At 44.5% G+C, this 21,645-nt stretch overlaps 1 protein-coding gene across 1 annotated transcript in view; it reads left to right on the top strand.

Moving 5' to 3' along the window:
- sort1a (sortilin 1a) overlaps positions 1–21,645 on the top strand; it is a 42,504-nt gene continuing 20,859 nt past the window's right edge. The window contains exons 1-2 of the mRNA XM_035387421.1: positions 1–559; positions 19,462–19,521. Of these exons, the coding sequence (XP_035243312.1) occupies positions 284–559; positions 19,462–19,521 (336 nt within the window). The 5' untranslated portion in view covers positions 1–283. The remainder of the gene's footprint in view (positions 560–19,461; positions 19,522–21,645) is intronic.

Below are 21,645 nucleotides of genomic sequence, written 5' to 3'. Positions count from 1 at the left end.
CTTATTGTAGGCGATTTGCATTTGAGAGACGTTTCAAAAAGCCAATGGAAAAAGCGTTTGCGATGAACGCAGCCAATAATTCTCTAGTCAAGGCGGTTTGAAGAGACGCACCCCCGCAAACGGCTTTGCTCTGCGTTTGGTGATCATGATTACACCGCTCAGTGCAAGACAAGTGGAATGTATGGTAGTTTCAGCAGAGGACGTGTTGTAGTGAACAACGAAAAGGAATTAATTTATGGACATTTAGCACTTCTGGTTGAGTGAAACCAAAACGCACAAGAACATGAGTCTCTTGCACTGTTGCGTTGTAGTTATATTGCTCAATTTAGTGCTTGGTTCTGATTTTCAAGAGCGAAATAGTCTAACGGGTAATGCACGTCCCGGGTTTGTGAAGAACCGAAAATTAGATAGTGTTCATAATATTAAAGAAAGATCAACTGTGGACTTTCCTGTTTTAGAAGGACATCATAAAGTTGAAGAGAGAAGCACAGATGTGGATGGGGACGCTTGCAAAGCTCTTCACGGTTATGATTCACGATTAGCCAACAACACTCACACCGTAAGTATTACCACTGGTGTTCTTTGTTGCACGCTCGTTCTAATGTCACATTATGTCGTGATGTAAGTATGCTGCACAATTTACTCCATACATAGTTTTTTTTCCCCTCTGGGAAAGTATATAGAATTCTTACTCTTCATAGTAGTTATGATACGGTATCCGGTGCGACAATATTTTTTGTTGTTGTGCCAGCTCTTTTGGAAAGTGTAGGCTATATCTTTATTTATATACGGATCTAGGCTAAGTGCAGGCGCATCTGCATATGTTGACGTTAGTTTAAAGAAGCCACTCTTGTTTTTATTGATAGCAGGCTCATCATTTTGCGATGTTTTTTTCTCAAGTTACTGCTCTGTGAGTTCGTTACGTGTTTATTTCAGACCTCGCTCAGATGTACGTTCCTGCGTTTCAACCCTTCACTCGGAACATTGGCTACAGTTAGCCTCCGCATTTATTTAGGCGATTCTCTCAAAAAACTCCCATCAATTGAGTAAAAGGATCAACATGCGTTCGATCTCCGGAGATGGCAGTGCTTTAACTGAATTCAAGATCGCACAGCTTTATTGATGTCAAGTTTTAAATAGGCAATAAGTGTTGTGAATGGCACAGTACTTATGGATATAAAATAAGCAGTGAATGCGCAACTGCTCTCTGCTTCATTTTTTCATCGTCCCGCAGTGTTGTACATTTTTAGTAGGCTATAGAGAAGTGCCTCGAGTTCGCGAAGCAGTACGCAAGTCTCCATTAAAACTGTTCAGGTTGCCCTTTTTCGCACTAATCCAAATAGCATAGTAACGAGTATCTGGTCCTCTTGTCTTCTATAATTAAATTGCAGGGACCGTAGAAGCCCAAGAAAGTGGTCTGTTATTTCATGTAGCCTAATGGATTTGTAATGGATCAAACAGATCACATTGTACCAGCCTGTCTTTTACAGGTCTTGAGAATGCAAGAGTGCCGCTCTGTAAGCTGTACTGCAGCAGCAGCGGAGAGCCAGTGCCAATATCTGCTTCTCCTTATACGTCCTCTGCTGTCTGTTTTAAATTTAGACAAAGCAGGATGATAAGGCACATTTCTGTTCAGCTGGATCAATTTTGCCTGTAAAATCTTGTGGGTGGGGGGTGGGGGGTGGGGGGGGGAAAGGTCACTTCCAGTGTCAGTAGTTGAGCCTATCCTCCCTCAAGTGTTTGATTCTTGGACTGCTGGGGGGGGGGGGGGGGGGGGGGGGGGCTCCTGTTTTGAGTCTGTGTGCTCTCGCAGTGGGCAGTAGGTCAGCGTTGTGCAAGTAGCGTAAAACATGGAGCACCTGGAGAAGGGATCTTGTTTTGAACAAGACTGTCTGTCCCGGACCAGTCTCCAAGAACAGGAATGTGGAAACGCTCATCCCTTCTCTCTTCCCTAATTTATGGCAGGTTAAATGGTTTGGGTTCAATTGTCTCTGAGGTGGTATGTACTAAAACGTAGGCGATAACCTTTTGGATGGCAGTGTAGTGTAATGGTAAGGGAACTGGATTTATGACCCAGAGGTTGGAGGTTGTACCTTTGAGCAAAGTACTTAACCTGAATTGCTTCAGTATATGTCCACTATGTGTGTGTAGTCTAAATGGATGCTGTTGTAAAAACAGTGTTTTGCTGAAATGATAGTAAAAATATGGCCCCTATGTCCCTGGATGCTGTGTGCATCTCCGCATCCTACCAAAGATGGAAGAGATGGGCTAGGTGCCTTGAGAGAAGTGTGTTTGACCCTTGTCAATTGGCATTTTGTTTTAGAGGCTGTTTGCCACACAGTAAATGCAGTTTCTCAGTCCTGCTAAGTCTGTCCCAACCCTCCTCTCCCCAGGGTCAACACAAAGAAGGAACACCAAATTATGCATTCTTTGTGCCATCATTGATTTTGCTGGACTGAATGCTTTTACAGCACCATCATCAATTTTCCACAGTGAAAAAGCAGCCTAGTTAGTGCAACCACATCTATACAGTCTTAAAATAAGGCTGCGAACCTTATCTGCTCGTACCTCCCTCAAGGTTAAAGCACCGCCTGATTTTGAATTCCGTCGTGCTTTTATCTCAGGAAAGCGACGGTAACATCGTTGCCCCGTGCTTTCATCTTTTTAATGTTCAGCAACTCCTGTCTGAAAGGAAATGTAGCGATCCATTTTTTTAAAATGAACTCAAAAGTTTCCCCGTCAGTGGGTACAACCGCTGTCTCAGTTCCTTTGAAATATTTTGGCTTTTGGCTTAGGCTTTCAGTCTGCCACGTTGATGTTTTCTGACCCTTTTAATCCTGTGTGTTAATTTCACTAGAATAATTGTCGGTAGAAATGAGGATGAAATTGACCTCATCTCCAGTCCGCAACCCGTGATGTGCACTGGTTCTTTTTTTTTAGATTGGCACCATGTGTAACTACTGTGGTCTCCACCGAGTTACTGCTGAACGCCAGAATGGGCTTTGACCCCTGTATGGATGGTGGATCTTGCATTACGTGTTCTTTAAGTTCATTCCATTCATCGGTCCTTTATTTTGTATTTCTGTGGCGTGTATCTACATCCCCTGGTTGTGCATTGCAGAGACATTGTTTGTTGACTGGGTTCTAAGGGATTTAGCCTACAATTTAAAAAGAGAAATTACATTTATTTGGCAGACGCTTTTATACAAAGCGACGTACAATAAATGCATACCAAAGGTCATTGGAACAACTACAAAACACAGGTCCGCTAAGGTACAGTACTCATTTTGTACAGTTATTCATAGCTATGAGCACATTAAAGTCCAGGTCACACAGTGAACCTTACTCTGACCTAACCTATTCTAAGTCAAGGTAGGAAGCATTACAACCTGCAATATCAAGACAATGATACAAGGCACAGTAAGTGCTGGATGGAGGTACATGTAACATGAGTGGCACAGGAGGTAGGTGTAGCATGAAAGAGGGGAATGGTGATAGAAATGATCCGCAGAGTGGTGATAGTTAGTCCAGGTGTAGTCTGAAGAGACGTGTCTTCAGACCACAGCGGAAATCAAAATGCCTAGCAGGAGTTCAAAGTTTCTGATGTATTTTTAGGCTAAATTGAATGTCTGGGGCCACATGTCTGGGCACACACGTCTTCTGCTTACGCACTCACTGTCTCTGGCAATTATCCGTAAGAATTTAACAACCACTCACTGTGCACCCTGCAGGAGATCATTTTTCATTTATTACGACTGCGATAACCTTTGGTTTATCTGCTGATGCTCCTCACCGAACTCATTCTCTTATTTAACGTAGAAGCGGATGTGTATTTGGATATTAGTGTTTACTGATGGTCGATATTCACCAAGCTGTGTTTGGGAGCGGTGAGGTGTAGGCTACATCATGTTGCTCTGATTTTTATTGTATTATTGACAAACAGTTACAGGTAATGAACCAGCCTATATTTCTGAATTGAATACAGTATAATAATAAACCTTAAGCCACTGCTGTTGAGTATTTTAGCCCTGTGGAAGACGTGTTAGAGAAAGGCTGAAAATATGCTCGCTAGTCACACAAACCAGCAGCCATTTTGTTAAACTGAAATTTAAATTTTCCAATGTTTATGAGTGTGTTATTGCAAACCACTGTGCACCCAGGGAGAAAAATTGAGCAAGAGTTATGTAAATCTCATTTAAAGCATAGTATTGGCACCCATTGGCATTGGCATGAATGCCTTTTAGGGAATGCCAGCATGTCGGTTGGAAATGCTGTGCTCAAAGAAAAACAAAGTCGCGTGTGTGCGCGTGTGTGTGAGATGAGGGAGATGCCCCTCATCCAGGCAACATGTGAATTGTGGCATCAGTCTGAATCCTTCAGCTCTGATCTTCAAGCTCGTCTGTCGCTGTGGCTCCGCCCATTCCTGCATGTTCTTGTTCTCATCACAAAGGGGAACATTCTGGAAAACAACAGAGCTAATCGCTGACCTGTTTTTCGCCATCAAACTCGTCGTTCAGTAGCTGAGGGAAGCACAGTTAACAGCACTGAAGCCTTCTTCATTTCTGACGTGATGGAAATGTTCCCGGGAACGTAAAATCATAGTATATTTTTGTTTTCTTGTACCAATATACACTGTGAAATATATCCTGATAATAATGTACCATGTACACGTTCAGTTCCAGCTTAATGACAGTAACTGTGCTTTTCTGGTGGTGGACCAAGTACAGTTTCCAAGATCCATTTTTCCCCCCTTGTTTTTGTCACTCTTGTGGGGGTGGATATTGCGGCAGATTCAGATGTGGGTGTCGCAGAGGGTTGCCAGGGTCTTTTGGGGTGGGCCTGTGGTTAATGTCTGTTCTAAATGTGCATACGATTGCTGGAATGTTCCTCCGTTCAGCAGCAGTTATAACCAGTATGGAATCCACCAGCACTCTGGGAAAAAATGTTTTCCTGCTACAGTTATTTATCTTAGTGGAGGAATGCAGCAGAGAGGGTATATTTTCTTGCCATTTTCCAGAATAAGAACAACTTTTGCTGGCATCCCATGTTTCTCAAGTGTAAGATTTATTTCTTATACTTCTAAGAAGTATAGAAGAAATAAATCTTTGTAATCGTAATTAATCTTCATTCATATTTTAAGATATATAATGTTGTTTTTGTTTTGAAGAAGAAATCTGTTGCCTCTGCTCTTCGTTTCTCACTTTGGAATGATAAAAATAATCTAGTCCCTTAAATTTCAACATGGAAGCTACTATTTGTGCATTGCTGGAATGAGGATTAACTAACTAGTCGAGCGAATAGTGAAGATAGCCTACTTCTTATGCTTGCGCTGTTGGTTCATTCTTGCCAAGAATATTGGTTTTCTGCTCCGATGGTCAGTCTTTTTATGATTACCGAAAGGTTGGCATGACATTGAAGCCACCATTCCAAGAAAAGTTACTGTCAATTTCTTTCTAATTCAGTAATGATTACTCCAGAAATGTAGGGCAGCTGCTTCATAATACTGTTGACATAGATTAGTTGTTACTTGCTGAGAGCTTAATAGCTTGCAAAGATTTATTTTAGGGATACAGTAACAATGATATCAAATATTACATTTTTAAGTGTGTGGTAATGCCCCGTTGTCTGGTATCGAATCAGGGCTGTGCCAGGATGACTGCGTCTCATTGTTCACCTGTAATACCTGTGGTGCATCTTTGGTTTTCTTACCGTTGGCTTCTAGGCACGTGCAATAGAATTGCTGGCCTGTTCCATCAATGCAGCATCTTTCTTTAAGGGAAATTGGGCCTCATTCACATTTAATTGTGAACTGCGAGTAAGAATGTTTCCAAGAAGATTTTGGCATTTGTCATTTTCTTCTTATCTTCTCATGTATTTCTTCATGGCTATTTCCTTATGCAGGTCACATGATCAGGATTGCATGTAAAATTTACAAACGGCAAGCATTCATCATCTCATGCGCCTGGCGTGTGCACAAACACAAAGGTTCTGCGCGTGTGTCATGATTCTCATGAATATCCTTTTTGTAGGCACATTTGTGAGAACAAAAGCAAGAATAATTTAAGAAAAGTTTTGTGAATGAGGACCACTGAGAGAGGGAAAGCTTACAAGCATGCGCTTCCTCAGATACACTGGCAGCCAGAAGACAGTTTCTGTTCCTCTCTGTACTCTACCTGCTGTCCCACCACAGCCACTGCTCTGGACCACTGTGATGCAGACGAGAGACAGCTGTTAGCACTGTCCTGGCCCGTGATACTAAGACTACAAGAAGACTACAAGGAAATGAAATATACCAGTTGGTTTTTCAGGTATGGAATCAGGAACAGGGTGTATGAAATAGGTGACTTGACAGCCCCTGGTATTTAGTAGGCTATACATTGCATCTTTGCTCTGTCTTGCAGCTCTGTCATAGTGGTATGTGGAATAACACTGCCCTGGGCTCCGTGTGGCTGCTGGTAGAGTTCTGGAATCTTTGAGACACAGAGAAGAGAGAGGGAGAACAGAATTCAGAATGAGTTCATCCGCATCTCGGTTACGCCCAGTTGAATCAAAAGTAGATTGATTGCCATGGCATTCACTGTTGATATATCCCAGTGTTATTCATACAATTGATTTAAATTGCGTAATACAGACCTTACGTAGGTAAGGGTCAAAATATCAGGACAAATAAGGACATCGAAACGTACGTGTTCTGATACTTTATTATCAGATCCACCACTCTGAACTCTTGTGTGTCTATATATTGAATACAAAGAAGTCACTTGCCTTTCCTACAGAGGCTACACTGCAAAGCTTTCAGTACAGCCACCATTTATTCCAGTTCTGTGATAGCTGACTCCTTGCCTCAAATCTCTGTCTGTTGTAGACGGCCTGAAGGTTTGACTGCTTGTTGGTTAATGTAGTAGCTTGCTTTAATTTCATGTTCTTTTACAAACCCAGCTACAGCGAGATCATTATTCATGCTGCAACCCAACAAGGTAAGCGGTTGAATCTGTGATTTTCACAAGAGGAAGACAGGTTTTTGGTTTCTATTTCAACTATGGAATGATCAAATGTATTGTGTAGGGAACCCAAATGATTGTGACATAGACAATCAAACCAAATGTGAAAAAAAAAATCTGATTTGTGAACTTGGTGTGGAAGTCACAAGGACTCAAAAATGGACACCATAGATTTCAAGTTTCACTCTTGAAAGTCCTTTTTAAAAATAAAAAAATATCGGTATCTATGTTATACTGTGTTGTGTACATGGAACGTCTGTAAACGAAATCTGCAGTTTGGGAAAGCATGTTAGACATAATTTATTTTCCATTGAAATATGCCAAGATGTGTTCATTTTCCAATGAAGATGAAAGGAAAAGAAATTGGAGAAAACTCTTCCAGGAATTGAGGTGCAGTGGTGAGGGCTTGGCGTTTTTTAAATCCCTGTAGCCGAGTTTTGGAGATTTAGAAACTGGGAATATTCCAACACAGCAGCTTTTGATCTGCTTACTGCACATAAATATACTGTAGTTCACTCCCCTCATGTAGAATATGCACAGAGGAAAACGCAGCTTCACCTTGTGCTCCCTGGTGCCTCCCAGAAACTGATGTTTATGCACATTTAATGGAAAAGTGAGATTGCAAAGAGTCGGGAGAAGCAGTTGGGCCAGATTTAACTGGCTGTTTATTTTTAAATTGCTCTCATTAGTCGAACTTCTGGTTCCTTAAATGCAAAATAGCACTTTGAGTGCAGGGAGTCATTTTATTAGAAGTGCTCTACCATTGTCTACTGGCAGCTTAGTGGTTATGAATGTGCCCACACCACTGAACCCCCCCCCCCCCCCCCCCCCCCTTTCCCACCCCACCCACACCACCTTATTGCACAGAAAAGCGTCACACGCATCGGGAATGTGGGTCTAAATTACGAAGTGTTACTGGAATGACGTAATGCGTCTGCTGAGGAACATCTCTGGGCTCCTCGAGGGGCGCTGCGCTGCCCTGGCTGTGCGGCTCTCCGCACCGCCTGCCGAGCTCGGTTCATTTGAAAGGCAGATTTGTCAGAGTAACTCCGGGAAGATCGGCCTTTTGGGGGCTGGGCCGCCTGTTCAAATTGAGCCCAGTGGGGGTATGAATGATAACTGGGACTGAGAAGAGTTGTTTTGCACTCCCACACACTGGCCAGGCTCGTGGGGCAACAGTATTTAGATTTAGGCTATTAAGGAAGTTTTGTACCAGCAGTCAGTACTTTTGTCTGCAAATATAAGTGTTATGCAATGTGAAGCTGCGATACAAAGCTCTCTTGTGAATTGTGCTTTTTTTTAATGACTGGACATAACTTTATGAAATGCAGATGAAGGAATTGCATTGCATGTTTGCTGGCGGTGTACTGGAAGGATTATGGGTACTACAATAGTGTCTGAGTGCAGAACCTGACTGGCCCATTTTGTCAAGGTGACTCTGAACCAGACTCTTGCAGGCTGATCACCCACTTCTCTCTGTTTTATAATAGTTTTTGGAAGTTTTGTGGGCTAATTAGTTTAGCAAAGAAAGCCACAATTGATTTAGGTTATGGGAAGAAAGCAAAAGACAAAACCGCCTTTCTCTGTCAACCACTAAGAGAGTAGATCTGGACAGGGAATAAATGTTTTTGTGGTCAACCAGCTGAGACAAACTCCAGAATTTGGCTCAAGAAGTCTTTTCCCATACTTTACTTTTTCACGACTTTTCATTTGGGTCAGTGGAATGTTCAATTTGCCATAATAGTCCACCATGTGATAGTACTAAGCTTCACAATGTTTTGTTTTTTCCTTAAACTTCATATCTCAGTCCAAGTGTCCAAGACTGCTTACTAAACTGTCCATTAACCCTTTAAGGAGTGAGTTTCACAAATATACTATTGGAAGGTCCTTTACTGAACATTCTAATGCCAATGTAACAATCACTACTGGTAATTGAAAGTAGTGGAGTTCTGGAACACTGACTTGGAATTTGGGGGGGGGGGGGGGGCATTCCAAAAAAACCTTCTCTTCAAAGGGTTAAAGGTTTGAATCTTGTGCTACCAAACAAACAAGCTAGGATTCGGCAGCCATTAATAGAAAGCACAGCCTCCTCGTGCAGGCTGTGTGTGTGCGTGTTGCGGGTCGAGGCGGAACCGTGCCAGTGTGTCATGCCAGGGGAGAGAACAACCTGATTATTGTTCAGCTGGGAAGAAGCCTTTGGCATGGCTTCTTTCTCGGCCCTCAGACATGTGACCCAGCGGGAACATGTCGTCCAGTACCTTGTGCTAGTACAAATCTTACACTGCTGTCATTTGCGCTTCATACTCGTAGTTATTTTTGGGGTAAGCTGCGTTTTGGTTTCTGTTGGCCAAGGGAGCCTTCTGTCTGAGTACAGGCCCTTTGCGTGTTTTCCTAATGTCTCACCACCCCAGGTGCGCCTTCCCACCCAGCCGTCCGCCGGTCACTGGTGCAGACTCCCAGAGGAACTGCTGTACCCACTGCCCAGCTCTGCAAATAAACCTCTTCAAGCAGTGAAGGACTCAACGGGAAGCTGGCTTTCCCTTCATAACTGTGTCAGCCTTGTCACCATGAAGAAGGATAGCGCTGTGTAGGCTTTGTGAATTTACTTCTGAAAGTGTGCGGCAGTTCATTGCCATTGTTTAATACGATACGGGTACAAAGCTGAACCGAGCTCTCAGGCTTTAGGTCAGTGGTAACCAACCCTGTTCCTGGAGATCTACCATCCTGTAGGTTTTCATTTCAGCCCTAGTTTGGCACACCTGACTCTACTAATTAGCAGCTCAACAAGATATCTAGCTGTTGAATAAGGTGTGCTTTGTTAGGGTTGGAATGAAAACCTACAGGATGGTAGATCTCCAGGAACAGGGCTGGTCACCACTGCTTTAGGTTGTATGTTTGAGCTGTTTTAAAAAAAAATTTATTTTAAATTTATTTTGTGCCTGAAGAAAGTTCCTGTGAAATGCAGCTGGGAAATGGAATCCCTGAATTCCGTTCCTGGATACTTCCTGTTATCTGTGGGAACTGTCACTGTAGGAGTAAAGTGGCCTTCGAGAAACAGAGTTACCTTCTCATCAGCAGTGGTTGGGAATGTCTGCATGTTTGTAATTTAGTTACTGTTTGTAATGTGTGTTAGTGTTAGGCGTTCTGTGTGGCTTCCCCCCCCCCCCTTATCTTTACTTAAGATTATGTCCTCCTCTGCTTGTTCTTGCTGGTTTATGCTTTGTAGTGGTGTTTTATTGAGTAGAGTGAAGTTTGCACTTGTGGAGAGGCTGACTTTGTTTTTCGGCTGAAGCTGAAAGTGGTTTGTGTTGACTTTCCAGGGAATTGAAATATTTATAGCCAGCTGGAATGTCCCCATCATCCCTCATGTTTTATCCTGTTAAATACTCAATTCATACTGGGTCCGCCTTTTTTACTGGCTTTCTTTAACACCATTTTTTTACAGCTTTTTTTAAAACGTCAGTTAAATGGAAGGAAAGCATGAATTCATTTATTGACCTCAGTTCTTGCATTATGGGAATAGTCTGTTCAGGTCACCTTTTGTCGCTTTGCAGTCTGGTTGTCCTGAATCTTTGTTTAAAGTTCAAACCTAGAGGGCCGAAGGAGCTGAGAGTTCACCAGTCTCCAACATAAATAATATCTCCTTGTCCTTGAAATTTTTAGCAGTATTGATTCAATGATGGTTAGGGTGAACGTTTCAATGATTAGTAAAAATTTGATAATAAAAAAAATAATTAAAAAATTGTTGAATTCAAATGAACTAAATTGGGAGTGTTCTGGAAACAAGAAAATCACAATATTTTTGGGAGAATTGCATGTTTTATTAGTGTTTGAGAGATTCCGGTGTTTAATGTCAGTCTAACTGCATCTTCAATACATAAATTGGGTTAACAAAATAAGTTTGTGGAGTATTGATTGTGTTTTTTATTTGTGAAGGTGGCTTCCTTTTTTTCTCTGTCCAATATATATGGAAAAAAAACCTCTCAGGTTTGTTCTCTCATTTTTCTGCCCGGCTGAAATTTACAGTGCGTTTTCTGTTCTCTGCACTTGGGCCAGCTCTGAAAGCATGCCGGGAATGCATAACCAAGAAAAGCTCTCTCCTGACACTTTCTGTGCTGGTTTTGCATTCAGCTGAGAGTTCAGGAATGGTTTACATTTCTGTTTATCGGACTCTGTTTTGGTGTTTGTCGCATTGCGATGTGGGCCTATTTAACCTTTACTTAACCAGGAAGCCCGCACTGAGATCAAAATCTCTTTTGCAAGGAGACCTGACGTAACAGACACACATTCTACGTTTACCATGTGAAGTGGGCTTCTGTAAACCACTTTGGCTAAGTGTCCCCTAAATTGCTAAATTTGAAATGGCGGTTCTGCTCTGAGGGCAGAAGAAATGACAACAATTTGTCTTTTAAAATGCATTATTATTATTATTATTTGATACGGCATGCCATGATGCTGTGTCTCACCTAAAATGCGTGAGTCTCTGGGTGGTCACAGCTGTTTTCCACAGGCATGTCGGCACTCTGATTTTAGCGCGTTCTCAGATATCGTTCCACCGAACGCCCCGGCCCAAACCTCGGTCTCAGGGGACATGCCACTGATCCCGTTTCACAGGACAGGGGTGGGAAGGTTGACGTGACAGCGTTATTTAAAAATTTACAGTTCGGGCACTCGGAGACACTTTCGCAGACGCTTTTAGCCAAAGCCACTCACAAAAGGTGCGTTTATCACTCTGTAAGCAAACACCAGGAGAGCTGGAGATATTTACTTTGACACGGACTCATCTCTGGCTGCTTCTTGCTGTTTGAACCATATGGAGGATAAGTTTACACTTTCCAGTGAAGTGCTCAGTCCAATTTGAATGTTTTTACAGATGAAAATTCAGTGCGGCTCAGTCATTATGTGGGGGTTTGATGATTAATGAGTAGTGAATGAGCAATATAAGGCACCTTTCTTACAGAATACTCAGCCATTCTGAAAGGCAGCATTGGTAGAATTAAAAACTGTCATCTGATAGGTGCTCCCCATGAATATTTAAAACTCTCTGGAGGTAATGTGACCCCCCCCCCCCCCCCCCCCCCCCCCCCATCCTAGTGGAGATGGACAAGCAGGGAAGAGGCATCAGAAGGTTATGATTCAGACCTTATCTGCACATTGCGTACAAAGACTAGGGTTTTGAGTGGCAGAATTTACCAATACGTCCTCCATATTTACCTCGGCCTTGGGAAAGGGGTGGAATTGGGCATGACTGTGTGTATGTTCTCTCCTCTGTGTTTTTAAAGGGTGCCATGTTGTGAAAAGGGGGGTGGGGGGGGGGGGTTACGTTTCATGACTCTCAAAGTGCTTGTCGTCAGGCTCTGAGGTCATATCCTGTGTGTGATTTCATGTCTATTCAGTATTGTGTATCTAACGTGTTTGGGCTGCCAGACATAACATTGGGAGCCGTGGAATGGCTACTGCATGGGACTTTGGGTGGGGGAGGAAGTTGCTTTGACGGCACGCACTGTTCTGCCGCTGCGATGCTGGTAGACCAGGCGCAGGGATTCGCTCCTGTCCTCGCGGGAGCCGCGTTTGCCGGTTGTCCGCGGTTTCCACGGCGTTACCGGCCTTACCGGCGTTACCGTGCGGAAAGCAGAAGCCCAGGACGATGAAGGCTGAGTCACCGAGTGAGACAAAAAGAAAAAAAAGTCTGTAAGAGGGAAAAACCTACAGAGGCTTAGCTGTGTGATTGTATGTCAGAATGGGCCCAGCCGCCAGAGCTGAACACCCCCCCCCCCCCATTTCTTTCTCGCTTTATTGTTTTTGTTTTTTTTTTCTTTTTAATCTTCAGCCAAGATAAAAAACCTGCGTGTTTTCTCTGGGCCTGCAGTGCCGGGGCTGCAGCAGTGATTCAGCTGGGCTCTGTAAAGTACCCAAGTGGGCGTCGGTGTGGATTAAATTATGGGGATTTAGGCTTCTCTCTGCAGAACTTCAGTAGCAGGAGGATGGGGGTGGGGGGTGGGTGGTGGCGGGAGGCGGGGGTTACGACGAGCAGGTGGAAGCCATGTGGTCGATTGGCACGGACACGGTCTCCATCCCTCGCTTTGTTTGACTCCGCCCACAGCTTTGGCGTCGGGCTGCCAGAGCTGGGCTGGTGGAGGAGTGGGGTTGGTCATGTGACCACACCGCCTGCCTTGCATGAAAGGGAGTGGACAGCCAGCTCTTCTTGGCTGTGCCTTCTTTTGAAGAGCCGTGAAGTTTGTACTCCATCCGTTCAGTATGTAGAACTGGAGGATTTTGGAAAGAAACATTTACTATAATTTGACACAGGCCTTTAGAACTGTTAAAGCCCAGAACTGCAGGCCCGGGTCCAAGTGGAGGTTTGCCCTCTGGGATGCGGTTGATCACGTGACATCATAACATTTGGACAGCTGAAAGCATATACTCACTTTGAAAGTGCAATTGATAGGTATCCATTGGATTGGATTGCCAATATTGTGTCAGACTCGAGTAGCTTCTGTTGCGTTATAACAGAATGGGCTTTCTCTGCTCTGGTATCTTGGGCCAAACCGGCCTCGCTTGCCAGAGTTTATTGGCTTGTTTTTCCTGTGAAGAAGCGAATAACGTGTGAGTGGCAGCGCTGTCTCCCACTGCTTCTGTTGACACAGGGTTCATCTGTTGCTCTTTCCCACCCCCTCCCCCCCACCCCCCCATGAAGAGTGACCATCAGCGCACGCTCTCTCTCTGCGCTGGGGCGTTGTGTGCATGTTTCTGTGCACTTCCTCTGTCCCTCCTCCCTCTCTGTCGCTCTCGGCACCGCCGAGCGCCGATGGTGCCGATGGAGCCGTGTGGAGAAACGCAGGTTACAGTCCGAGCCTCCCCATGCCCGCACTGTCTGCTGCACTTGTGATAGGGGGGCCTCGCAGCGGGCGGGCCTCGGGGGGTGGGGGTGGGTATTGGGGGGTGGAGTAGGGCAGTATGTGAAAGGAGGGTAAGGCACGAGGTGGGGGGGGGGGGCCTTTTCATCTGTTCCCAGGACACAGAATCCCTCTCGCCGGCTTCCTGCTCTGGCAGAGCTGTCAGCCGGGGCCGAAAATGTGGGTCACGCTCCGCACCCCCCCCAGAGCAACACCGCATTCCCTCTGCATTCTGGGCCACGGAGGGGAAGCTGGGGGGGCTCCGGGCCCCACAGGGAGGGAGCGCCTCTTTTCATGGTGAGGTTATTCCTCCTCCCCATCCCCCCATCCCCCCCATCCCAGCTGCTGGACAGTATCCTTGCCAACACTCCCATTGCTGGCTCCCCATAGCTGTGGGTCAGATGCCTAAGGTCAGGCTGAAGTAGATCCACTGTAACCTGAACTGGGCAAACACTGTGGAGGCGTAGGGGCTGGGGAGGCATGTGATGTGTTGCCTCAGTACTGAAGTGGGGGGGGGGGGAGGAGAGGAGGAGAGGAAAAAAGAACCTGTCAAACAGCTCTTTTCCAAAATATCACAGTTTCCCCGTGTATTAAAAACAAACAACATGTGTCCTTTTACATGTTTTTAGACTCGTTCGTTGCAGTGGAGAGGGCAGAGGAAGCGTTTAGGGGCACTGATTAATCTCACTCTAACTCGCTACAGGTCAGCCTGTCTCGGTGGTGTGTTGTTTACTGTGTCCTGACGTAAGTCGCTGTCCTGTGCAGAGCTAGCCGCTAAGACTCGAGCGCTCCTGGTTCCTGGCACCCGAGGCTGCCCTCTCGTCCTCGTCCTCCCCCTGCCACCTCCTCTTCCGTTTACTCCTCCGTTTAATCCCGCTGCCCTCGATTTTCGTTTCTTCTCATCAGCGTCCGCCGCCCGTCCTAATCCCGTTTTATCTGCGGGGCGACCGTCCTAAGAGTCTGAGCGCCTGCTGAACCTTTTCGTGTTTTCTGAGTTTCAGAGCACCGACTTTCTCTGATGTTTACTGGTGGGGAAAAAAATCCTTATTTGTATTCATATACAGTGTTGTGGCTAATATAGAGTTAAACTGATGTGCTGGGCCGACTCATGTTTGACGTGGACTCTGCGGCATTTATTTTTAAATGCATTGTGTAAAATGATCTTGGGCATCGTATCGGCTAGCATACGCCAGCCCTCTATATATTATTACCCTGACATCCGAACGAGTGCTTGATTACACGGTAGTGTGCAATTAAAAGAAATATAGCACTGCTGAATCCCTGTTGAAATGATCCAGAGGTAAATTAAGTCAAAGCTAAAGAGGGGTTATGAGACTTTGGCTATGCAAATCCATTTTCACTTGTTCAAGTACAGAGATTTGCGGAGTTTTTTTTTAACCCTCTTGCCATCACAGTAACACTTAATCACCCCTTATGCCACGGTTTCACTATGTGCAGACTAAGCAGGCCTTAGAAAAATAGCTCAAGGACAAGTCTGAATGCGCTTCAATCCCAGACAGGTGAGGAGCCACACCCGTTTGTGAGCGAACCCTCATAACTGGAGCATGTCACGTGAAATCATGCCAGAATAGGACTTAAGGAAAAGCCCTAGGGCTCTATAAATAACCTTTGATTATTTTCGTTTTGTTATCTTGGGTATTTGATGTTTTTGACATCACGTTACAATGTAATTTACGAACTCTAGATTTAGGCTACATCTTGTGAAATTGTAAAATGGCAAGGTGTAGCCTATATCTCCTCGAGGCCAGGTTGTTTTTCCTTTTTCTTTTTTGCTGACTGTGCAATATATTGATTTTAAAAACATGGTTCGAATGATGGTTCAATAACACTGCTGGCTGTATTTGCTGCATCTGACCTTATGAATTTAAACACAATTCTTTTAAGCAGGTCTTGACTCTTTCTTCTATGGCAATGACTGGAGACCAACAGCTGTCAAGTACAGTGGTTCACCAGGAGATAGCAACAGTGTACTACTTTGGCCAGCTACTCAACAGTGATTCATTAATCAGGTGGCCCCATGAAATTACAATTTTAGAGGGTGTTTGGTCAGCAGCACTTCTGAAGTAGACGAGACTCCCATTCGCTGAAATGTGAAAAAAAACATTGTGGATTGAATTACAGCATATTTTCCCATTTTAGGAATATAGCATAGCTGCTTTCCTGTATTATTTATTTATTTAAGGGGGCTGATATTTTTGGAGGGCACTGGAATTAAGGTGAGTGGGTACAAACGGGACTGTTTCTGAGCTGGGGGGTCCCGGTGTTACCATGTAACACAAGCTGTCTGTCTGTGAACTAGGCCTGAGGAAATGGGTTCCCTGAACCTATGGTATTGAAAGGTGGTCAAGGTCATAAAAGTTTAACCAAAAGAAAAAAAAAATTGTTTTGGTAGCGTTCCACTCTACCAAAAACACCTGGTGACTGGCAAGGAAGGACAAATGGCTGAATATGCTAAAGAAAAGCCTCAGTATACTGGCGTTGCTTGAAGGAAGTGGGAACTGGGGGAACTGTGTCTGCGTGATTGTGTTTGTACTTGGGCTGATGTCAACAGGTAAAGGAGAGGAAGATGGACAGAAAGACAGACGTTTGTTTACTGACTCCACTCACTGTACTTACTTTACTTCCTTAGGCAGGGTACTGTGAGGGTTGAAAGCTGCCATGCAAGCAGTCGCCGCCTCAGTGCTGTGGAAGAGGGGCTCTGATGAATGTCTGGCCCAGAACACTCACATGAAGGGATCATTTTTCCAGCACAGGGTTATTTTCGTTTCACGTTTGAAGTACCGCGAACGGCATTCTAGACAGGCTAAAAGCACTCATTAAAAAGGATTTTGTGCTTGATGATGTAAGAGTTATGAAGAGGAATCAGGCAATCGGGTATAGCCTACTGTTTGCATCTCCGAAACCGCTGAAGATATACGTTTCAGGCAAAGAAGACATCAATCAGTCGGAGCCATCATTATGGCTGTGATTGAGTCACTTGTTTGAATTATACTCTCTGTGCAATTTGTCTGCTCCCTGAAGAAGCTCCCATTGTCTTTAGTTCATGCAACAGCTACTTTTCTGCTGTTCTTTACACCTTCAGGCGTTTAACGTCTCAAAACTTTTTCTGATGTGAATGCAGATGTCTCTTTCATCATTTCCCACGTCTGTCTGTGAGAATGTCATCGTTTTGAGGGGCGGACATCATTTCACACCATAAAGTATGCAAATGTGTTCAAATAGGTAAAAGAATAAGTTTTAAATAAATCACATTGTATCTGTTAAATACATGTGCAACCTGGAATGCAGTGTAATATAATGGGTAAGGAACTGTGCTTGTAACCTACCAAGGTTGCAGGTTCGATTCCCAGGTAGGACACTGCCATTGTATCCTAGAGCAAGGTACTTGAACCTGAATTGCTTTGGTGAATATCCAGCTGTATAAATGGGTGCTAAAAAATACAACAACAAAAAAGTTGTGTGCAAGTCTTTTGGATAAAAACGTCTAATAATGTCAGTAAAGGTAAAGGTAATCTCTTGTAAGCGTAGCTAAAGCTTTGGCTGTTGCCTGTCCTTTTCCACAAGGCCTGTGTTCCACGGCTGCTCACCCTTCCCCTCCCGGGAGTGTAAAATGTTTAACTTTGGTTTGACCGGGGCTGCCGCCTCGGGTGTCGGTGATCTGGGGGGGGGGGTGCAGTAACTGCCGTCCCGCAAAGGCGCAGCTCTCTTTCGCAACCGAATCTCTCCGGGGTTTTAATAATAGATCCCGTCGCTGGCTCGGCTTCCCACAGACGCTGTCTGAGGTTCGCGGGGTTGCAGAACGTGCGGCGGAGTGAGTCAGCGTTTCTGCCTCCGTCTCCGTTCGGCAGCGCGGACGCCGAGGGCTGCGTTTGTGTGCGTGCTGTTAGCGCACGGTTCTGCGCATTCTGTTAGCGCGCGGTTCTGCGCATGCTCTTAGCGCGCGGTTCTGCGCATGCTGTTAGCGCGCGGTTCTGCGCATGCAGTTAGCGCACGGTTCTGCGCATGCAGTTAGCGCATGGTTCTGCGCATGCTATTAGCGCGCGGTTCTGCGCTTGCTGTTAGCGGGGGTTCGTCTGCGTGCTGTTCTGCGCATGGCACGCTAACCTAGTACCCAGTGCCTGACCATGCGCAATTAAGCCCTCTCAAATCATTATTAAGCACCGAGTACATTACACAGGTAACGTTGCTTTTACAGGTAATTATTTGTCTTCAGTAGGCAAATTAATGGATAGGTGTGTTAATGGAATGGAGTGCTATATAAATAAAATAGATCTTAATTGAACAGAATGTGAGTTTTATGGGTAGCCTTGTTTGTAGGCAGTACTCTCTGAGCAGGCTGAGCTTGTTATTGATGCACGCTATGCTGCTGCTCAGTTAAGTGCTCATTCACTGTGCTGCTGGCTGTTCTGGATGAGTGTCCTTGTGCCTACTGCCATTATTCATTCCTCTCGCCAGAACGACCTTGCTGGTTGTTCTGGATAAGAGGATCTGCACAATAAATAAATTGGCAAATTGAAGTTTTATGATGGGATTTTAATAATAATTTTCTGTATATGATTGTATATAGTCACCACTTTATGAACTACATTATTAATATAGTTCATGAATATTTGGTTAATTATAATATTATAGGACTTTATTATATTGCTATTAGTCTTATTATTATTATTATTATTATTATTATTACTATTATTATTATTATTATTATTATACAATTAAGTATTTTCAGTTTTGTTTTATTCACAATCAGTTATTCAGTTTGAAATAGGCCTATATTACAATATGTAGCATGTAAGGCGTTATTAAATAAAGTGAATTGTAGACACAAATTCATCTGTGCCAACTGTTTCTATCCCTAGCACAGCCTGTCACAGCATCCTTATCCCTCACCCCCACCCCCACCCCCACATCCACCCCCACATCCTTTAAAGCTTTGGCCTTATTGATTCCTTGCTGTTCTAAGAGGAGTAAAACAAGATTTAGCGGGCAATTGGACTTCCCTGGAGACGTTTGGCACTGTTTCCACAATCAGATGCATAAGTAGAAGTTTATATTGCTGCAACCAGGGATTGGGCAAGGGAAGGCTCTGGATTCAGCGCGCTAGTATTCCTGTTTAAAATGTGCGGCAGTTTGGATCCAATGGGAGTTTATGTCCGTTAGTCAAATCACGGTGCTCCAGGGCCGAAAACCGCCACCTTTCCATCTGTGCGCTAATCAGGTGTGAAGGCAGTCTGGCCAATCAGCTGTGTGGGAATCAGGTGTGAAGGCAGTCTGGCCAATCAGCTGTGTGGGAATCAGGTGTGAAGGCAGTCTGGCCAATCAGCTATGTGGGAATCAGGTGTGAAGGCAGTCTGGCCAATCAGCTGTGTGGGAATCAGGTGTGAAGGCAGTCTGGCCAATCAGCAGTGCTAATTGTTCAGTTAATTACCCGGGAGGAAATAAAACCAGGGCTGGATTTGTATTTGAGGGCCAGATTTGAGTGTTCATGCTGTATCAGCGGTATGAATAATTAACCCTGTACTTGCTCTCCTGTTTTTTTCCAGTACGTCTTCAATGACCTGAGTGGCTCAGTATCACTGGCTTGGGTGGGGGACGGCACAGGGGTGAGTATTTCTTTTTCTTCTTTGGTTTTTTTAATTGGGTGTGACATACTGCTTCCTGTGACACTGGGTGGTGTTTGAAATTTGGAAGGAAGCCAGAAGGGAGAGGAAAATGACATCATTATTGCATCTTTTTCATCACGTTTTAATAATGACATTAGAAATATTATCAATCAGCCCGTGAACCACAAGTCTGAATGTGGTCTGTGTTGGGTTGACACATTTTGAAAAGTTCAAAATTGATTGCCCTTGCAAGGATGGGTGATTTTGTGTCATTATGTGAACTGTGCGATAAAAGAGGTCTAATCTGTGAAACCATGTGAAAAAGCAGAGACCGTGGAGCAAGTTCAGTAACTCTTCTTTGATGAAATAGGATTCTTGTCAGTGTGAGCTACGAAATCTGGAGCAATCAATACCAAAAAACAAAAAAAAAACTAATAAAAACTCTGTATATAGCCTAGCATTTGTCTGAATAAGAGTGCCCTCAGTATGGGAACAAGTAGATTTATCAGAGTGATTGTACCCCTCTGTACAGAAACAATTTAATTTCCCCTGACTTTCCTTGTGCTGAGTAATGTTGTAGATAAACGCTTTATGTTTCAACATAACATAAATCTTACCTTGTTACTGCAGCATCATTGGAATCCTTGAGCAATGCTACTCAGGCGTAAGAATTTAAAAAAGAGGACTTGATGATGTCGAGCTGTCAGATTCTGACCTGTTCTGCACCATGTCCTTGTATGATTTCTTTGTCTGAGCCTCTCTGTGTTTATTGGGTTTAATGGTTTCTTCTCTCTGACATGAATAAGAGGTTTAAGGGTCTAACTCATCCATCTCAGGAAAAACTATTAAAATTTTTAAATTTTAATAGTCATTCTGGCATTGCAAATCCTCTCTTGTATATCCTAGGGAATGTAAAAACTATGTATGTAAGGCCAGATGGTGTTAAAGCTACAAATTAGTAAATTTGTAATCCTCCTGGCTTGCATCAGATTCTATTTTATCAGGGACAAAAGAGTAGAAGTTAAATTGAGTAATGGCTAATTGCCCTGCTCAAATCTACAAAAAAAAAACTAGCTGTGCAGCCTAAAAGACATGGTTGTAGACTGGCCCTTTTCTATTATCTAATTTTCTCAGAAGTCTTGCAGATATAGTGTAATTTTCACCACAAAAACAAAATAGCAGGTTGTGCGTACATATATGCATTTCCTGTCTTCGATTTGAAATGCCTCAGCACGTATCCATTTGGTCTCCTGTGCTTGTCTCCCAGTGCCCCAGAAAGTGAGGACAACTGTAGGCATGTCCCGGGCTGACCAAAGAGCTCAAACTGTGACAAAAAGTCAGCCGCCAGCTTGTAGAACACAGTCGACCACAAGCAGCCAGTCTGTGGAACTGCCTGTGCCGGTTTAAAACCACCCATTTACCGCGCTCGCATTTGCCTCATTGCACACTGGGATAGGCTGGGTTCAGCTTGGCCGGACTTCCCTTGGGTTTCCACTGACCTGGGATCCCCGGCTGTGTGCCCGGGGGTTCCGCCGTGCGAAACGCTCTTCTCCGCTCCTGCCAGCGCTAGCCGACCGGCAGGATGTCAAACAGCCAGTAACCTTCCTGGATGTGGTCGCTAGCGGCAACAGTAGGTTTTAGTGGCGCGGTTGGTGATTCCATGTTTAGACATGGTAAATTCCAGCTCCAACGCAAAATGTTTCTCACAATGTTCTTGGAGTTTTTTTGTCACCGTTGTAACGTTGCCGCTACGTGCCAATTCCCGCCCCAGTTTGGAACGGCGAACCCCGCTGCCAATTCGGGGGAGCGTGCTCGTCCACGGTTCTCCTCCCGAGAACACGCGGAGTCGCCAGCTTGCCTCTTCACACGCCGCCGACTTCGGCTAAGTCGAAGTACGAAAATGGGGAAAAAATGTTTTAAATCGCAGTTGTTCTATGAACTGCTCGTCGGCTTTGAGAGAACGGCCTGGGCTGCGCTTTACGTTGTTCGTTAAGGGCTCGGACCCTCAAGGCTGGAGACGGAGAGCTGCTTCTCCTGTTTAAAAATGCACGTTCCCCTCCTGGGCGCTGCGGCCCCCTCACCTCCAGCAGCCCACAGACAGTGCAGCTCTGGGGCCTCCGGTCC

The sequence above is a fragment of the Anguilla anguilla genome, chromosome 13 (genome assembly GCF_013347855.1).
Source record: "Anguilla anguilla isolate fAngAng1 chromosome 13, fAngAng1.pri, whole genome shotgun sequence".
Taxonomy (NCBI): domain Eukaryota; kingdom Metazoa; phylum Chordata; class Actinopteri; order Anguilliformes; family Anguillidae; genus Anguilla; species Anguilla anguilla.
Note: the sequence above shows the minus strand (reverse complement) of the source record. Positions and strands in the feature narration are given on the sequence as shown.